Raw genomic sequence first — 19,959 nt, 5'->3', positions numbered from 1 at the left:
CAAAACCTGTTCTTAGGCAAGGGTGGTACACCATCCCAGTTGGGTTGTCTACATCTGGCAAGAAAAAAATAAGTATTGATAGAACACTTCATTTATGCCAGTTAAACTTGGAAACAAGCACCATTGAAATCAATGGGATTTCCTTCCGAGAAAGCACAGTTAGGACTGGGCTGCAAATATGCTTTGAACTGGGGTGAAAGTATGAGAACGCTCACCCATATCCTAAAACTCTTTAACCTGGAAGCAAGTCCCAGTGGCTAAACTGGAAACAACTGCCTATCAGGTTACCTGTGAATCTAATGCTACTCTCTCAATTCCATCCATTTGGGTCAAAGAGCTGGAACCAATTATCCTAGATATGATATTTATCTAAGCTTGCCCTAAAAGTAACCCATTGTATTTTGGTTATTTTGAAGTTACCTTTTAAAAAGAACATCACTGGACACTGATCTGAGACAAGTCAGTTTTCTATTACCCTATTTCTTCGATTCTAAGACACGCTTTTTCCCCCATATAAACATCTCTAAAAATGGGGTGCGCCTTAGAATCGCGGGTGTGTTTTAGGTTTTTTTTTTCTGTTGATGGTACTGAAATTAGTGTGCGTCTTACAATTGATGGAGTCTTACAATCGAAGAAATACGGTATATTCTTTTTTACACAGTGGGTTGTGTGAAAAGCCCAGAGTAGACTTATTGAAATGAATGGGACTTAAGTTACAGTAACACTGGATGCAACCTCAGTTTGGTTGTGTACTATGATCATTTGACCAATTGGTTCCGATTCTGATTGATTATTTTCTTTATTAGCAAGCAGAGAAGAAATTCAGCACCACTGAGAAAAACTAAAAAGAATTTAAGATTTAAGACTCTGGATCTTGATAACACAATTGCATCCTATGTTTGGAAGAGTATTTATGCCAGAAAAGCTTGGGCACACAGGCCAGCCCTACCATTAGGCAGAATATGGTAGTTACCTCAGGCAGCAGATGCCAAGAGGTGGGCAGCAGTAAGGTGTTGCTATCCTCTGGAGTAGTGGACAGTGTTAAAGCAGGATTCAACTTTCATTCTACTTGGCTTCTGTGTGTGCAACGAGAGGAGTACCATGTTAACCTTTGCCTCAGGCAGCAAAATACCTTGGGCAGGCCCTGCATTTTGCTGCCTGAGGTGGAACAACAAGGAACCGGACCTGAGTCAAGATGCATAACAATACCTGAGGCAGAAAAATCCCACAAGCACCTCTATTACTCCCAAGCAAACATAATACTACAGTAACAAATCAATTAACTAACAATTCACTATCCTTTCGTGGTATCCAAAATCAGCTGCCTACATCCCCATGGCTCTCAGAATCTTTTTTTTTTAAATCTTGCCCCAGGACTGGGAAAAGGGGTTTAGCTTTAACAGTTTGATTGTGTAGTAAAAGCCAGCAAGGGTTGTTTGGCTAGAGTTAAACGCGCGAACTGCTGCAGAGTAAACCGCTTGTAAACTTGATTACAGAGTAATCAAGTAAAAAGTGTGCTTCTGAGTTTGTGCAGAGTGCATCCTAGAATAGGGAGAATTAAGCCTCCTAATTCTTTAGAAGTCACTGAGGCCAAGTCTGCGTGTAGATAGCAAGCACGGTCTAGTTTGGGGACATGGCAGCAACTTTTGCTGAAGTTTTCACAAATCCACAATATATACCTAATCAGAGATCAGCATAAAGGCACGAAAAGAAGGAAAGGGGGAGGTAAGATGAATTTGAAATGCAATCAGTTCTTTATCTCATTCCATTTTCATCCTCATAGAAAGTAGCCTTTCTTTGTTATATATCACAATACATCTAAGGGCAGAAGTTTTGACTATACAGTACAAGTAAAAACACAGAAACCAGAAAGGGCTGGGATTCCACAGAGGCTTACACGGGAGTTGGTCTCACTGCACTCAGCGCAGGGACTTACTTTTGAGTAAATGTACAAAAGGATGGCAGCAGGCGGCCTTTGGCTGCACGTGGTATACCTGTGTTTTGGTATCAGCTGATCCCACGTGCTCCAGGTAAAAAGTATCTTAAACATGGAATACTTTTAACTGCAAACCCAATAGGGGAAATTTAGGCTTTGCATTTAGCCCCCCTGCCTCCTCCCAATAAAACAAGGTCATTACCTCACTGTCACCTCTAACAGTCCAGTTCGCGTCTTCAGAGCATGGCAGAAACCAGGGCTGTCATCCTCCCCCTGCCTTCCCCCCACCCCCACGCACTGTTTACTCAGGAGGAAGTCCCTTGACATGCATTTTTCCCAAACAGGCGGCCGCCCACCTAGTCGGATCCACCTTTACCTGTTGAAAGCAAGCCCTAGCCAGCTCAACGGAGCTTACTCCCGAGTAGGCACACTCACGATTCCACCCACTCCGGCTGCAATCCTGTGCGCCCCAGAGGAGGCAGCCCTCGTGAACCCCGTGGGACGGGGAGGGGGGAAGGAAGGGGGCTTACTCGCGAGCAAACACGCAAGAGGCTTGGGTCTGCCTCCAGAGTCGGAGAACTTACCCCATTCACGGGATCGGCAGCCAGACAGAGGGCGACGAGAAGAATAACGTCTCTGCAGGGAAGAGGAGGAGGAGGAAGGGGGGAGAGAGAGAGAACAGAAACTCACATTGAAATCAAAGCGGGGAGGAAATCAAAGTTTGCCCTGCGCTGAACCCCCCCCCCCCCGCTTCCACGACCCAGGAAACTCACCCCACACGCATGTTGCCGTCCGGGTGGCGGCGGATCTGCTTCGCCCCGGCGGGAGGGCTGCGTTCATGGATCCCCTTCGGCGGCTCGGCCCCGGGATCTGTTCAAAAGGAGGCGGGAGGGGAGCCGGAGCCGGAGCCCAGTTAGACGGCGCGAGGAAAGGAGGGCGGCGGCAGCGGCAGGGCCGATGAGGACCCGGCAAGACCCTCCCCCCGTTCTCCCGAAGAAGTGAGTTGCGCCGTAAGGAGCACCGATCCGGCGCAAGAGGCGAGATCTCCGCCGCGAAACAACGGAGCCAGCCGCGGCGTCGGGGGCGGAGGAATGGGGGCGGGCCCGCGGCTGTCAATCAAGGCAGCCGCAGATCAGCATCAAAGCGCGCTCCCCACCACCACCGGCAAGAGCCAAGCGCCTAGTTCTCTCTCCTCCCCCCCCACCCCAGAACTTTCCCCAAACTTTGGAAAAAGTAGAGACCGCGCAATTGCGCAGAGGCAGAGACTGGTGCGCGCCGGGTGGGGGGGTCTCCCGCTAGGAGAGAAAACCCCGGATTTACTCGCGAGTAAGTCCCGATGAGTTCGAGGGGGCTTCCTTCTTGGTAGCAAGTGGGGGGGGGTTTGTAAGGCAGCGGGTGAACTTTCCCTTTCCGCGGCCCCGATCCTCTGGAGTCAAGTCGTCCAGGGTGGCTCTGGGTCGTGGGTCCTTCGAGGATCTCAGCCCTCCGCTCCTGGGAGAGCGACAGAGAGGCCACGCTCCCGGGGGTCACGATCCTGTGCGAGGCAGTAAGTCCCACTGAGTTCAGGGGGATTTTTGCTCCCAGGTAAGTGTGCCGAGGGGCTGTTGGCCTTTCGGCTCAGGTGGAGGAGGGGCTTTAAAAAGAGAGGCGGCCCTAAGGACGCTTAATGTGGAAGGAAGGCCCTGTTGAACTAAGTGGGTCTACTCCTGAGTAGGGCGGCGCTGGAAATCGGGGCAGGGGATAAACCAAAGGGAGCGGTGGACCCATCCATCCCAATCACTTCCTTAAAAAGATGGAGAGACGAAGATGGCCTTCAAACACATAATTCCAAGTTTTCCTCCGTTCCAGCGGGCTGAACCGTGGGCTGAGTTCGGACGACACGCTAATCAAGGGTTGTTTCTCATTCTGTTCCTGGTCCTATGACCCTCGTCCGAACTCAGCCATGGAAACTCAATTTGTTTTCATGACAGCTCAGCTCAGGTGCTTCGTTTTTGTGCCACATTCTTGATTCTGGAGTCCAATTTGTGGACCGCGGATTTAGGTTGGATTTTGAGTTTACCCTGAGTGTACTCTTGGTGGGCTGTTTAAAGATCTAGCGATATGGCCCACAATCTGGTCTAGCAGCTAGCACTTCAAAGTCCCATTGACTTCAATGGGATCGGTTTAGCCTGCAGCCCCTCTACACACTTGCCTGGGGGTAAGCCCCATTGAACGCCACAGGGCTTACTTCTCAGTAGGCATGTATAAGGTTGCAGAGTTAACGCTGCCCTCCCGCACATGTTTGTCTGCGACTGGGAGTAAGTTGCACTGAATTCAGTGGAAACGGAGTAGATGTTTTCCACTCTTCCAATGAACTCAATGGTGTTTTAAAGTAGTTAACTTTGGCTGGATCGTCACCATCTTTCTCTGTATGTCTTCAGAAGAGCAGTTGTGCGATCCAGAAAGGCTTTAGGCTCATCCGTAAAAGAGGACCCAACCGATCGGTGTTACAATCCTAAAGCCACTTAACTGGAAGAAAGCCCCATTGAACATAATCGGGCTTACTTGTGAGTAGGCAGGTACTGGCTTGAGTTAACCAGAGAAGTGCCGCTCTGGACACACGCACATCCACCCGATTATACCTCACGTTTTCTGCTTGCTTTCCTAAGGGATGCTAAGAAGGTGCACCCGATCCTATGCCTGGGTGCCTCCTCGGGAAGAAGCCCTGCTTAGTTCTATACAGGACTTACTCCTGAGTAAGTATGCATATTTATGCATACCATGCCCCAGTAAGTATGCATGCAGTGCAGCCGGATCCTAGACTTACTGGTTCCAAATGCGGCATTGCTTACACCCGCTTGAGTGAGCGTTACTGGGACTTACTTCCGAGTAGATCGCTGTAGCCATCAGTCTGATAAAACTCCAAACAGACAAGGTATCTGATCTGAAAGACTCCAACTAATTATTTACTTTTTCTGTCTCCTCCTCCGAGAAAATAACACCCACCCACCCACTAGTGCCTCTTCAACTATTAAATTTGGAACTAAACACATTGGCTCTTATCCAGTGGTAAGTTCTCCGTAGAGTAGACCCATTGCAATAAATGGGACTTAAATTAGGTGTGATTAACTTAAGTTTAATTCATTTCAATGGGTCTACTTTAGGAAGGACTAACGTTAGATAGCACCCATTGGGGTGCATCCTGTGTTAGCCTTTTTAGGGCTAGATCAATTGAAATGGGTGGGGTTTATGTCAGACTAAAATAGGATACAACCCTTCGCCTCCTAAATCGATTATTTCCTGCTTCGCTGCTCCCCTAGGCTCCTTTGTCCCAAAGGTGTAACGTAATGGTGATACACACAAATATTAGAATATGGTGTTTTGTTTTATTCTTCTGAATATAGTAACAGTGATATGGAGTTTTATTCTTTTATTCTATCTGTTCACTGCTCCGAAATCTTTTGGCTGTGGAGTGGTATGTAAATAACTAAAATAAATAAATAAATCAGGAGCAGGGGTGGGCGGGCAGTAGCCGATGTTCGTCCTACGTAGAGTAGACCCATTGAAACAAACGGGGCTTCACTTAGTCGGGGCTCCTCGAAGCCTTAACTCCGATTCGCCACAGCTGAAGTTGGTGGCGACTCTCGAAGCATCCTTCACTTCAACGGGTCTACTCTACGTAGGGCTGACCCCTGACCCCCCCACCCCACCCCACCCCACCCCAGAGGAAGCGTCAGAAAAGATCCGGAGAAGCGCTCGAGTTGATGTCAGGTTGGGCCATTTCTACACCTGCCTTTTTACCCGGGATCGTCCCTGTGCCTGCAAATGCCACGCAGGGGATCCCGGGAGCAGGCAGAGAAGATCGCTCCATTTTCCTGGGATAACCCTTAGGTGTGGGCCTTGGATTACCTGGCGCGAGTCCGGGATTCTCTCCCGCTTCTCCCGGCTTCGCTACCCTATGGGAAAACTTTCCAGCTGAGTTGGGATGACACGCTAATCAACTTAGGTGTGTGAGTGGGTGATAGGAGCAGAATGGGGAACAACCCTTGATTAGCGTGTCGTCCGAACGCAGCCTGCCTCTCCGGCAACCCAGAAGCGAGTCATGCCTACCCACCCCGCCGCAGCCAGGAACAGGAGCGCGGCGGATGAATCCCGACCTGCAAAGTAGTCCCGGGAGAGCGGCTGTTTCTCCCCTCCCCTTTTCCTCTTTTGGAGCGAGGGCAAGGCTGCAAGTCGCAGCAGAAGACGAGCGCGTCTGCCCGGCGAAGGGAGGAGGGGGCGGAGGAGGAGGAGGAGGAGGAGCAGGAGAAGCCGAGACGGGCGGGCGCATCGCTTCTGCTCAGCCCAGCTCAGCCTTTTCCCATTTTTCTTTCCTCCCCCCGCCCGCCCGCCTTCTCCTCTTTCCCCCCTTCTGCAAAGACCATGTCAGCCCCGAAGAGCCGCCAGCCCGGGGACTTGCGAGCCTGCTGAGGAAAGGGGAGGATGAAGAGGCGCCCCGGCTGCTCGGGGCCGCTCGTGCTGCTGCTGCTGCTGCTGCAACTCTGGACGCCGGACGCAGAAGCCGCGGTGGGTGCTCTGCTGCTGCTGCGCCCTGGCGCCGCGGGAACCGCGCGGGTCGGTCGGAGGCGTGTGGGGGCGGCAGGCAGGGAGGGAGGGAGGAAGCGGCGGGGGCAGCGCAGAAGCCGCCGCCGAAGTTGGCTAAGTTGGGCTGGGGGGGAGGGGGGAGGAGGAGAGAGAAATAATCTCCGTATTTATAACTCCGGGTAACTTAAATCCTCCGGGGTGGGAAGTTGGGGCCAGCTTGGTGCGAAGTTGTTTTTTAAAAATAGGGTCTTGGGAGAGCCCTGGGACGTGGGAGGCGGAGGATCGCTGGGAAAGGGGGGATCTTGGGAATGGATCCTGCACAGACGCACCTTTGTACTTCTTAGGGTGCCCCTGAAGCGCTCTCTCTCTCTCTCGCTCTCTCCTGGAGAAAAGGGGGAGGCCGAGCGGGAACCCACGTTGCCTTCAAAGCAGCTGCCCAGAGAGCGACCCTTTCACTCCGCCCTGCAGTTTCATGCAGAGGGAAGATTGCAGCCCCAGCCCCAAATGGGGACATCCCCCCTCAAAGTAAAAAGAAAAAGTGGTTCTTGGAGGGCTTGGAGAGAGGGGGGTGGAATATCCCAGGAGCAGGGCAGATGGGGTGGAAGTGTGGTTTCCCCTTGGCTCACAGTGTCTTCTTCAGGTGCCCACATCATGGTGTCCTTATCTCTCCTCTAGCTCTCTCTCTGCATGGAGAATGTCTTTATCAAACAAAGGCATGTATAGTTTTGTCTAGCTTTCGCTAGAGTCCAGATGGATGGCTGCTTTCTCGGAGTGCTTTTTTAGTATGTGGAAGTGAATGGGCAGATAGGAAGGGAAGGCGGAATACAGGAGACAGATGCGGAATAAACCTGTGAGGGTTCTTGGACGAAGAAGGAAGGGGGTCTGATCCACCCGGCGCCCCTCCACCTGAACCCCCTCATTCGGATGTGGTGGGACCACGTCTCCCTCGCCCAGGCCCTAAGGTTGAGCAATTCATGCGCTTTCCGCTTGCCTTTCTCCTAGGATGCCAGGCTTGGAAGCGGGATTATGATGGAGAGGTTCCAACGTGTTTATGTCTAGGGCCAATGTACAGGCAAGGTCATTTCAGACACTGGGCGTATAGGGTGTATGTGTACCTCTTTAGATGGTAACGTGTAGCTCTGCTCTCTTTGGGAGGCTGCCATTCATTCTGTGCTATGGGGCCCTAGATCCTCCCCTCAAAGTTCTTCTCTGACAGCACCACAGGGCAAGGCTTTAGAAAGATCTTGAAGTCTGCGTTAGGGGAATGTTGAGGCTAACAGATGTATTTACAGGAAGAGGCAAGTTTGAGATCTACTCTTCCCTGTCTTGATATTACGTCCTTTAATTTGAAGCGTGTTTTGTTCAAGCTTGCTGTGACGTCCCTAGTGCAGACGAGGAAGTGAAGCTAAAAATAATAGCGTCCAAGGCCACACGTTCAGTCTGTGGCAGAGGTGGATCTGGAAGCTGGACTACTCAGACCAGTCATTCTTTGCTCTCTCTATCCATGGGGCTATGATGTGTGTTGAATCGAGTTGTATTTCCTCTCCCATAATACTAGAACTCTGGGTCATCCAATGAAGCTGACTGGTAGGAGATGCAGGACAAATAAAAGGAAGGACTGCATAGTTAAACTATGGAACTCGCTACCACAAGATGTAGTGATGACCATCAATTTGGATGGCTTTCAAAAGGGGTTGGATAAATTCCTGGAGGAGAAGGCTGTCAATGGCTACTAGCCCTGATGGTTATGTGGCACCTCCAGTATCCGAGGCAGTAAGCCTGTGTGCGCCAGTTGCTGGGGAACATGGGTGGAAGGGTGCTGTTGCACCAAGTCCTGCTTGTTGGTCCCTGGTCGATGGCTGTTTGGCCGCTGTGCGAACAGAGTGCTGGACTAGATGGACCCTCGGTCTGATTCAGCATGGCAGTTCTTATGTTTTTATGCTTTCAGCTGCTGCCACCTGTTACGAGTGTGCATTTTCCTGATTTCCAAACATGTATTTATCTTCCTTACATGCTTTTTCATGTTGGAAGTGTATGCCTCAAAATGTTCCCTGGGTTCTCATGGAAATAATGTGTGACTTGTCCCATGGTGCAGAATGGGCTTGGGTGGGGTTGGGTCAGGTCATTGCAGGACAGGTTCAGGGAGCCGTCTTGTATCAAGACTGTGTGGCTCAATATTTTGCCTACAGTGAATGGGAGCGGCTTTTAAAGGTCTCAGAGAGGGGCCTTCCCAGACCTGTGCTGAGATCCTTGGGGTTGAACCTGGATCCTTCTGCTACTGAGCTTCTGCCCTTGCAAGCCGTGTGAACTCCTCCTTCTGCTCTCCTCCCTTTCTGTAGAGGAAAACTGGAATTGTATAAGTATCTGTTGCTTGCCTGATTAAAATTATTCACACTGTTGCTGACAGCAGCAAACGCTTTGAAAAGTTACTGCTGTTAGGCAGGAAAGAGTGTTCTGTTTATGTTGCATGCTTTTGAAGACGGGAAGGAGGAAAATGTGTATTGATGGGATCAGCTTAGCCTTCAGATTTTTACCCTTTACCTGGGAGTAAGCCCCAGTAAACTCAATGATATTTGTTTCTGAGTAGACATGTATAAGATTGTATTGTTAACCTTTCTTCAGAGGCAAAGAAGATGCAATTTAGTGTTGGGATGATCACAAGCATCAATGTTGTTCTTTATTTCATTTCATGTCTTGATCACCTCCAGTTCTGCACAGCCAGAATACTTTGGGTGGTTCACGTAAATGCCAGGACAATAGAATATACACGTGAAATTTTAAATGAGAACACATGCAGACAAATCCAGAGCAAAAGCACCAGCAATGCAAGGATCTAGAAAAGCATTAACACATTTAAAAGACCACGGTGTAGGTGCCAGACGAGCTTCTTTGGGAAGGGCATTCCACAGCCAGGGTGCTACTACTGAAAAGGCCCTGCCTCGTCTCATTGGGTGGGGGCACCTGGAGGAAGGCCTCTGAAGGTGACCTTAGGGCATGGTTGGCCACAAGGGAAGGCGTAGTCTGCCGGCTTCTGAGGGCCCAGACTCCAACAGGGGGTCACTGACACCAGCCCACTGGCGTTGCTCCGCCTCTTCACCAGGGCAATCGGCTTGCTCACCTGCCTCTCTCTCTAGCCCAGGAAACAGTGGTGGTAAGGAGGAGAAGCAGGAGATGGAACTCTGCTTGTCAAGCAAGCAAGTGATGAGGAAGAGGATGTGGAGCAGGAGCAGGTGATGACAGGGTTGGGGAGCAGGTAGACATTCTGAGGGAGGGGGCACACTGAGGCTGTCCTCATCCAAGGGCCCTCCAAAACCTGGAGCCAGCACTGTCTTAAGGACCTAGTAGATTTATATGAGAGGAGGTTCTCTTTCAAATTATTATTATTATTATTATTATTATTATTATTATTATTATCATCATCTCCTAAGGAGGTTCGCTTGGCACCTACATTATATGCCTTTAGACGCCAGGTGAAGACCTTTTTATTCCAGTATTTTAACAGTCTATAAATACATTTTAACTCGGTGTTTTAAATTTGTAATTTTGCATTCCTGCTGTTTTTATCTGGTTGAGCTTTTATATTGTATTTTATATTATGGTTTTATGCTGTTTTATACTTTGAATGGTTTTAATTTTTGTGAACCGCCCAGAGAGCTCCGGCTATTGGGCGGTATAGAAATGTAATAACTAAATAAATAAATAATTTCTATCCTGCCAGTACTGGGACTCAAGGCAGTTTACAAGATTAAAACATGTACAATTAAAACATATAAATATAAATTACAGAAGTTAAAAAAAAAAGTTGTGAACTGCCCCGAGAGCTTCAGCTATTGGGCGGTTTTATTTATTTATTTATTTAAAATATTTATATCCCGCCCTATATCACTAAGATCTCAGGGTGGCGTACAGATAAAAACATCAGTATAAAACAATAAATATGGCCTGTTAAAAACAAATTGAACCATGATCCAAGTTAAAACAATATATAATTTAAAAGCACTAGAAAGTGGTATAAAAATGTAATAAATAAATAAAAATAAATAAATAAAATAAATAAATAGAATTAAACCTGCAGTAAAATTAAAAAACATGTTAAAAAAAACACACCCTGCACCAGCTGCCTTCGTGAAGGCGACCTCGAAGAGGACTGGAAGGGGGCATTTCTGTGCATGGGGTGGGGTGGGGGCTGCCTTAGGTTGAATCCTCCCTCCCCCCTCCCCTCCCCTCCCCTCCCCTCCCCTCCCCTCCCTGATGCCTTATGCAGAACAGGGGATTGTGGAAGTGAAGCTAGGGTCCCCTGTTCCTCCCGCTCTGCATTAGATAGCCATAAGCCTTTGAGTTCATAGGCGTACGGCCATTCCTGTAGGATTGCACCTTAAGTGTGTATTTGCCTTGACTTGTACGCGCAGCGATTTGCATTCTCACAGAATTCAGTGGCACAGCCTCCCCAGTAAGTGCTGAAGACTGCACCCTGAATCTTTGCTTGCACTCCAACCAGCCCTGGCTGTGAAAACTGCCCATTTTAAAATGCAATTAGCAAAGTAATATCTGGGCCTGTCTGCTAAGTGTCACAACTGAGCTGCTGTGATGAGCCAGTGTGGTGTAGTGGCTAAAGTGTTGGGCTGGGAGTTGGGAGATCCGGGTTCTAGTCCCCACTTGGCCATGGAAACCCACTGGGTGACTTTGGGCCAGTCACAGACTCTCAGCCCAGCCTACCTCACAGGGTTGTTGTTGTGAGGATAACATGGAGAGGAGGAGGATTATGTAAGCCGCCTTGGGTTCCTTGGAGGGAAAAAGGCGGGATATACATGCAACAACAACATGAGGACCGGTGCTGAAAAATTAGCATTCTGCATTAGAAGTGAAATTAATATCTCAGGGAAAGAATGTTAAAAGCCAGCTTGTAGCTCTTCTAGAATGCACCAGCCTGCCTCAATCTGAATCTATGCTTGTGATTCCTCTCCGCTTGGAGAGCTAATCGTGTTTCTTTCCCACCGTGGGACTAGTTCCGCATCTGGCAAGAGTCCAGACACAGTTGCAATAGTGAAGCTAAATGCAAGTGAAATGAGGTCAATTGATCTGTACATCTGTGTGCACTTATGAGAGGCTGAAAAAGGACTGAGTGACTGGATTCCATAGTTAGGCATTTAATACGCCCTGTGCATGCCCCTCTGAGAAAAGTAACAGACCAACAGCCATACTGCAGCTTGTATTAAGACAGAGAAGTACCTGCTTCTCTGGATTAATAGAAGTATAGCTTCCAAATCATGTGAGGTACTGGTTCCTCTCTATTCGGCCCTGGTTAGGCCTCATCTAGGATATTGCGTCCAGTTCTGGGCTCCACACTTCGAGAAGGATGCAGACCAGCTGGAGCGTGTTTAGAGGAGGGCAACCAGGATGATCAGGGGTCTGGAAACAAAGCCCTATGAAGAGAAACTGAAAGAACTGGGCATGTTTAGCCTGGAGAAGAGAAGATTGAGGGGAGACATGATAGCACTCTTCAAATACTTGAAAGGTTGTCGCACAGAGGAGGGCCAGGATCTCTTCTCGGTCCTCCCAGAGTGCAGGACATGGAATAATGGGCTCAAGTTACAGGAAGCCAGATTCCAGTTGGACATCAGGAAAAACTTCCTGACTGTTAGAGCAGTATGACAATGGAATCAGTTGCCTGATGAGGTTGTGGCCTCTCCCACACTAGAGGCCTTCAAGAGGCAGCTGGACAGCCATCCATCAGGGATGCTTTAGGGTGGATTCCTGCACTGAGCAGGGGGTTGGACTCGATGGCCTTGTAGGCCCCTTCCAACTCTGCTATTCTATGATTCTATGTACAAACTAGTATGGATTAATGACCATCTTTTCAGACCTGGTGCAATGCCTCACCCTTTAGCCCCTGCCTACAACAAAGGGCCCGGTTTTAGGTTTTTTTAACACATGTTCCTGGTTCTTCATCCCTTTCACTAAATGTTTAGTCCTAAGTAAAATCATGCTCTGCTATGTGTGATTGGTTTCTTAACTTCCGAGTAAGTGTGTAAAGCCCCGATTCAGATTGGGATCACTTTATTCCAGAATGGGTACCTTCCTCACTATTTATTTATTATGTAACATTTGTATCCCACCCTATATCACAAGGATCTCAGGGCAGCATACAGATAAAATGATACAATATAAAACAATAAATATACACAGCTAAAAACAAGTTAAACCATGAATCATGTTAAAACCAGTATATAATTTGAAAAGCAGTAAAAACAATTAAAACAGTTAAAACGTTGAGGCGGGCTTGGTGAATTTAACCATCAAAGGCTTTGTTAAAAAGCCATGTTTTGACTTGGTGCCGGAATAAAGTCATTGTTGGCGCCAGTCATAGAGTCATAGAATAGTAGAGTTGGAAGGGGCCTCTAAGGCCGTGGAGTCCAACCCCCTGCTCAATGCAGGAATCCACCCTAAAGCATCCCTGACAGATGGTTGTCCAGCTGCCTCTTGAAGGCCTCTAGTGTGGGAGAGCCCACCACCTCCCTAGGTAACTGATTCCATTGTCGTACTGCTCTAACAGTCAGGAAGTTTTTCCTGATGTCCAGCTGGAATCTGGCTTCCTGTCACTTGAGCCCGTTATTCTGTGTCCTGCACTCTGGGAGGATCGAGAAGAGATCCTTGCCCTCCTCTGTGTGACAACCTTTTAAGTATTTGAAGAGTGCTATCGTGTCTCCCCTCAGTCTTCTCTTCTCCAGGCTAAACATGCCCAAGGGGAGGGCATTCCACAGCCGGGGTGCCACCACAGAGAAAGCCCTCTCCCATGTCCCACCATAGCTTATGTATTGCATTGGTGGGGGAGGGCTTCTCCAACAGATCTCAAGTCTCGGGCAGGCATAAAGCTCTACCTGTATTCATTCCTCAAAGCCCCCTGGAGTTGTTCCTCCTTGCAATTTACTTGGTCCCCTGCCTCTCACTCTGCCCCAGACAGTGGTGGGGCTGAGAAGGAGGAGCAGGAGAGGCCATGGCCTGCTTGCTCCCTGCCTCTCTGCCTGTCAGGCAAGCAAGTGGCAGCATTGTTAAGGAGCAAGAGCAGCTGGTCACAGTGGTGGTGAGAAGGTAGACGCAATGAGGGAGGGGGTGTGCTGAGGTGGTCTCATCCAAGAGCCCTCAAAGACCTGGAGCTGGTATTGGATCAAGTCATCATAGCAAGGACCTGGTGGAATGGATTGAACCAGTGGGATACAGTTATTGCTGGGTACATAGGAAAGACTGGGAAGAATGTACCGGGCTTAGTGTCACTCTGTAGGATCAAAGAACTTTGAGCTGAAGAAACTAGGGGCTCATCTACCTCAAGCAGGATATTCCACTATGAAAGTGGTATGTAAAAGGCAAGATCCACACTACTGCCTTATAGTGGAATTGAAGTGCACTCACAACTGTTGGGGCCCATTGACACATACCATATACCGCTTTCATACCACTTTCATAATGTTTATATCCTGCTTGGTGTAGATGTGTGATTTATTTATTTATTTGTTACATTTCTATACCGCCCAATAGCCGGAGCTCTCTGGGCGGTTCACAAAAATTAAAACCATTCAAAGTATAAAACAACAGTATAAAACCACAATATAAAATACAATATAAAAGCTCAACCAGATAAAAACAGAAGCAATGCAAAATTGCAAATTTAAAACACTGAGTTAAAATTTATTTATAGACTGTTAAAATGCTGGGAGAGTAAAAAGGTCTTCACTTGGCATCTAAAAGCATATATTGTAGGTGCCAAGCGAACCGCCTTCGGGAGCTCATTCCACAGCCAGGGTGCCACAGCAGAGAAGGCCCTCCTCAGGGTAGCCACCTGCCTCACTTGCTTTGGCAGGGGCTCACGGAGAAGGACCCCTGAGGATGACCTTAGGGTCCGGGCAGGTACATATGGGAGGAGGCGTTCCGTTTGGGGCTTTAAATGTTAATACCAGCACTTTGAATCAGGCCTGGACCTGGACTGGCAGCCAATGAAGCTGTAAAAGGACTGTCGTGATGTGGTCTCGTTGGCCAGTCCCTGTTAGTAAACGGGCTGCCCTGTTTTGTACCAGTTGAAGTTTCTGGACCGTTTTCAAAGGCAGCCCCACATATAACGCATTGCAGTAATCCAAACGAGAGGTTATCAGAGCATGGATAACTGTAGCTAGGCTATCTCTGTCCAGATAAGGGCACAGTTGGTATATCAGCCTAAGCTGATAAAGGCCCCAACAGTTGTCAGTGCACTTCTTTACCACTATAAAACAGTACCGTATTTCTTCGATTGTAAGATGCCATTAATTGTAAGATGCACACTAATTTCAGTACCACCAACAGAAAAAAAAAACCCTAAGACACACCCGCGATTCTAAGACGCACCCCATTTTTAGAGATGTTTATATGGGGGGAAAAGTGCATCTTCGAATCGAAGAAATAGGGTAGTATAGATCCTGCAGCACACATCAATACCACTATAAAGCAGTCGTGGGGCTCCTGCCTTTTATATACCTCTTTCATAGTGGAATAACCTGTTTGGTGTAGATGAGCTCTAGGACTCTCAAAAGGGGCACATTCCTCCGAAGAATTGCTGTTGGTGGCAATGCCAGTAAATGTATGACAGAGGTAAGCTTTCTAGATATCCTGAACCAGCCTTATTCAACTGGGTGTCTTTCGGACATGTTGGTTCACTGGGGATGATGAGACTTGTGCTGTATAACATCTAGGGGCAGAGGTTGAGGGCAGCTGCCTTAAACCCTCAAAATTATCAGAGGGGAGGTGAACCCAGGCTTAACCCTAAGTGGATCTCAGGACCTGGTGCAAGACATAAGCATTGCTCAATTGGATGGAAACAGCAGCTAGGGTGCTGTCAAATTCAACATATCTGTAAGTGGAAAATTGCCAAGAAAGACGAAGTCACGTTTCCTGAAGTTGAAAGAGGAAGTCAGGAAGGTCGAATTTCTCCTGAACACAATAGTAGAAGCTTAGCTAAAATGTGGAACACAGATCAGGAAATGTATCATCACGTCCAAGGGGATGCTGGTGTAGTTAATACACAGAGTCAAGGAAGCAAATTGTCAGGATCAGGCCCATTCTCCCTAGTGTGTGGGACTGAGTTTCAGAGGCTGAAGAAGGAGAAGTACACCAGCCAAGACGGGAAGCGAGGGAGGAAATTCTCTAAGACTCTCTAGGAGTGAAGGAAGCATCTTCCCAGGATCTTGTCGGACAGAACACCCAGGCTCAGAGATCGGTCTCCCTGCCCCTGGGAACTCAGTCTTTGTCAAGGGGGGGAGGAGCATCAGAGTTGACAAATCCCAGAGTCTGCTGCAGGATCAACATGGCAGAGCGGGTGGGAGGTGGTTCTTCTAGGTTAGCTACTCCACAGAGATTTCAACTGGAAGACCCTTCCTGAAGGAGGGTTTCAGTAAGAGTATGTTGGGCATTGCGGGGAGGGGGGGAACAGGAGGGGGGGTAATTAAGCTTAGAGGATGGCTCCTAGCATTCACACTCCCTTTTAGGTGTGAAGAGGTGACTATTTCCTGAATCAAGCTTTGTGGATTGCACAGCAGACCCCGTTATTGTCTAACATCCCAGTGGGAGGGCTTGAAATCAGGACACAATTGGAGGCCAGAAGTCCTACTCCAGAAATGGGGAGCCTCACCACAAATGAGAAAGGAAAAAATGAATAAAAACTTGTGCCAAAAAAAAAATGCAAGCAGACAATTGTTGTTGTTTATTCGTTCAGTCGCTTCCGACTCTTCGTGACTTCATGGACCAGCCCACGCCAGAGCTTTCTGTCGGCCGTTGCCACCCGTAGCTCCCCCAAGGTCAAGTCTGTCACCTCCAGAATATCATCCATCCATCTTGCCCTTGGTCGGCCCCTCTTCCTTTTGCCTTCCACTTTCCCTAGCATCAGCATCTTCTCCAGGGCATCCTGTCTTCTCATTATGTGGCCAAAGTACTTCAGTTTTGCCTTTACTACCATTCCCTCAAGTGAGCAGTCTGGCTTTATTTCCTGGAGTCTGGACTGGTTTGATCTTCTTGCAGTCCAAGGCACTCTCAGAATTTTCCTCCAACACCACAGTTCGAAAGCATCTATCTTCCTTCGCTCAGCCTTCCTTATGGTCCAGCTCTCGCAGCCATAGGTTACTACGGGGAATACCATAAAAGCAAAGAGAAAGGGATTGAGTGCATCAACTAAAAACATTACAGCCAACATGCTTTGCCCCTACAGTAACACATGTTTCAGTAGGCCTTGATTTTTTTTCTTTTCACAGGTGCCTTTAACTGGTAGGGTTCAGGGCAACTTTCTTATAGCAGTTTACACCTTTCTGATGTATGTATAGTATCTTGTAACTTTTTGTGTACATTGCTTTGTGAGGGCGTGGCCCTAAACAGTGGTTTAAAAATCCCTTGAAATAAAGAAATATTTACTTATTTGAAAAGATCAGAGTTCTTTTTGGGTTATGCACCTCTCTTTGCTGCAGAAGATGTAAGGCAGATACATGAATAACTCCCTACTATGCTACTCTTTGCCTCCTGCTTTCCTGGAATCTGGTAGTACTGATTTTAAAGGGTTGCCAACTTTCCCTGTGTGTTACCAGCATAGATGCAGTCTTGAAATGGGAGACACAGGAAGCTGCTTTATTCCAAGCCAGATCATTGGTGCATATCATAGAATCATAGAATAGCAGAGTTGGAAAGGGCCTACAAGGCCATCGAGTCCAACCCCCTGCTCAAGGCAGGAATCCACCCTAAAGCATCCCTGACAGATGGTTGTCCAGCTGCCTCTTGAAGGCCTCTAGTGTGGGAGAGCCCACAACCTCACCAGGTAACTGATTCCATTGTCGTACTGCTCTAACAGTCAGGAAGTTTTTCCTGATGTCCAGCTGGAATCTGGCTTCCTTTAACTTGAGCCCATTATTCCGTGTCCTGCACTCTGGGAGGATTAAGAAGAGATCCTGGCCCTCCTCTGTGTGACAACCTTTTAAGTCTTTGAAGAGTGCTATCATGTCTCCCCTCAGTCTTCTCTTCTCCAGGCTAAACCTGCCCAGTTCTTTCAGTCTCTCTTCATAAGGCTTTGTTTCCAGACCCCTGATCATCCTGGTTGCCCTCCTCTGAACACGCTCCAGCTTGTCTGTGTCCTTCTTGAATTGTGGAGCCCAGAACTGGACACAATACTCTAGATGAGGCCTAACCAGGGCCGAATAGAGAGGAACCAGTACCTCACGTGATTTGGAAGCTATACTTCTATTAATGCAGCCCAAAATAGCATTTGCCTTTCTTGCAGCCCTATCACACTGTTGGCTCATATTCAGCTTGTGATCTACAACAATTCCAAGATCCTTCTCATTTGTAGTATTGCTGAGCCAAGTATCCCCCATAGGACACAACCCATAGGCATATTTAGACAGAAAAAAGCCATGCCACTCTCAACATTGCCAGGCCAGACGTTATCAGATAGGAAGGTGATTTTAAAGAAAATCAATGAGATTCCCTGCAAAGGGGAATGCCAAGAATGATTTGGGAAGCCGAGTGGCAGACTGTGTGCTTAAATTATGGAACTCACTACCACAAGATGTAGTGATGGCCACCCATCGGGATGGCTTCAAAAGGGGGTTGGGTAAATTCCTGGAGGCGAAGGCTATCAATGGCTACTAGCCCTGATGGTTGTGTGCTATCTCCAGTATTCATAGAATCATAGAATAGTAGAGTTGGAAGGGTCCTAAAAGGCCATCGAGACCAACCCCCTGCTCAATGCAGGAATCCACCCTACAGCATACTTGATAGATGGTTGTCCAGCTGCCTCTTGAATGCCTCTAGTGTGAGAGAGCCCACAACCTCCCTAGGTAACTAGTTCCATTGTCATACTGCTCTAACAGCCAGGAAGTTTTTCCTGATGTCCAGCTGGAATCTGACTTCCTGTAACTTGAGCCCGTTATTCCGTGTCTTGCACTCTGGTGATCGAGGCAATAAGCCTGTGTGCACCAGTTGCTGGGGAACACGGGTGAGAGGGTGCTGTTGCACCATGTCCTGCTTGTTCACCCCTGGCCGATGGCTGGTTGGCCACTGTGTGAACAGAGTGCTGGACTAGATGGACCCTTGGTCTGATCCAGCATCAGGGCTCTTCTTATGTTCTGATGCTTTCCAAGCAGAAGGTTCCAGGTTCAACCCCTGGCATCACCAGGTTAGACTGACTGACCATAGAAACTGCCCCAAATCATGGCTTATAAAATGGTGGCCACCATTTTATAAGCCATGATTTTGGGCAGTTTCTATGTGTTGAGGTGGTGGTTTGTTCTATAGAAAATGCTGGACTTCCCCCTTGCTTGGCCAAGTGTCAGGAATGCTGGGAGTTGTAATCCAGGAACTTCAGCACAGGCAAAATGGGGCTGCTTGAGTAATGGTAGCTGCTAGGTGACACCTCTGTTGTACCAGTTGGGCTGGCTGCTGGTGCATTTCCAGTCAAATACACATCTGATTTTGCTGTCTGTCCTCGGCGAATGGGTTACTCTGCATTAAGCCGCCTTTCCTTTTACTGGTTGTGGTATTTGGGGCACGGCTGATGCTGCTTCATCCTGAAAGCTGTTCACAACTGCTGGGTTGTGAGTTGAGAAGACGCATTTGGCCTTAAATGGCATTTCATCCTGGGTTTAAGCTCGTTGTCTCCCTCGCAAAAAGCATTCCTCGAGTCGATGCGCGCGCACACGCACGCACTAAGAGAGCCTTGGCAGAACCTTCCGTTTTGCATTGCTCAAGGCGATGTTAACTTGCATTACTTTGTTGCAAACAAGGAAGGCTGCTCTGCTAGGTGAGAATAGGCGTGGCCTTGCAATGGTGTCATAGGAGCTGTAGCTCTGGATTTCCTTTCCCTGTAGCCACAATGTTCATCCCACAGAAAAGCTGTCATAATACTGGTATTAACTCCTGTTAGGAGTGTTCAGAAGAGATTACTGCTACAGTATTCATTTATATCTTGCCTTTTTGCCTCCAAGGAACCCAAAGTGGTGTACGTAATCCTCCTCCTCTCCATTTTATCCTCACAACAACAACCCTGTAGGTTGGGCTGAGAGTCTGTGACTGGCCCAAAGTCACCCAGGGAACTTTCTTGGCTGAGTGGGGACTAGAACCCGGATCTCCCGCCTCCCAATCCAACACTCTAATCATTACACCATACCACAGTCATGACTATTGTGATACATGGAAGAACATCTGGATGTCTAAAAAGGGGCTTCTGCACAGGGCCAGTATCAAGGGTAGGTATTGTTGGGCAACTTCCATGGGCCCACAACCCAACAAGATCCCACTGACAAGAGCCCCATGGAGTTGCTCCTCTTCACCATGGCAGCCTGCTGCTAGTTCACCTGCCACTTGCTGGTGAGAAGGAGCAGCAGTAGATGCCACTGCCTACTTGCTCACTGGCTCTCTGCCTTTCAAGCAAGCGAGTAGATTGAGCAGGGGGTTGGACT

General features: G+C 48.3%; 2 protein-coding genes across 2 annotated transcripts in view; one reads left to right on the top strand and one right to left on the bottom strand.

Moving 5' to 3' along the window:
• The window catches only part of LOC134409385 (collagen alpha-6(IV) chain-like), a 203,616-nt gene extending 200,771 nt beyond the window's left edge, over positions 1–2,845 (bottom strand). The window contains exons 1-2 of the mRNA XM_063142097.1: positions 2,710–2,845; positions 2,521–2,572 (exon numbers count right to left, since the gene is read on the bottom strand). Of these exons, the coding sequence (XP_062998167.1) occupies positions 2,521–2,572; positions 2,710–2,720 (63 nt within the window). The 5' untranslated portion in view covers positions 2,721–2,845. The remainder of the gene's footprint in view (positions 1–2,520; positions 2,573–2,709) is intronic.
• Positions 2,846–6,250: 3,405 nt separating this feature from the next.
• The window catches only part of COL4A5 (collagen type IV alpha 5 chain), a 129,861-nt gene continuing 116,152 nt past the window's right edge, over positions 6,251–19,959 (top strand). Inside the window, exon 1 of the mRNA XM_063142098.1 lies at positions 6,251–6,481. Coding sequence (XP_062998168.1) covers positions 6,398–6,481 — 84 coding nt within the window. The 5' untranslated portion in view covers positions 6,251–6,397. The remainder of the gene's footprint in view (positions 6,482–19,959) is intronic.

Source organism: Elgaria multicarinata, chromosome 15 (assembly GCF_023053635.1).
Source record: "Elgaria multicarinata webbii isolate HBS135686 ecotype San Diego chromosome 15, rElgMul1.1.pri, whole genome shotgun sequence".
In the NCBI taxonomy this organism is placed as follows: domain Eukaryota; kingdom Metazoa; phylum Chordata; class Lepidosauria; order Squamata; family Anguidae; genus Elgaria; species Elgaria multicarinata.
The sequence above is the reverse complement of the archived record's forward strand: the minus strand, read 5'-3'. Positions and strand labels throughout refer to the sequence as shown.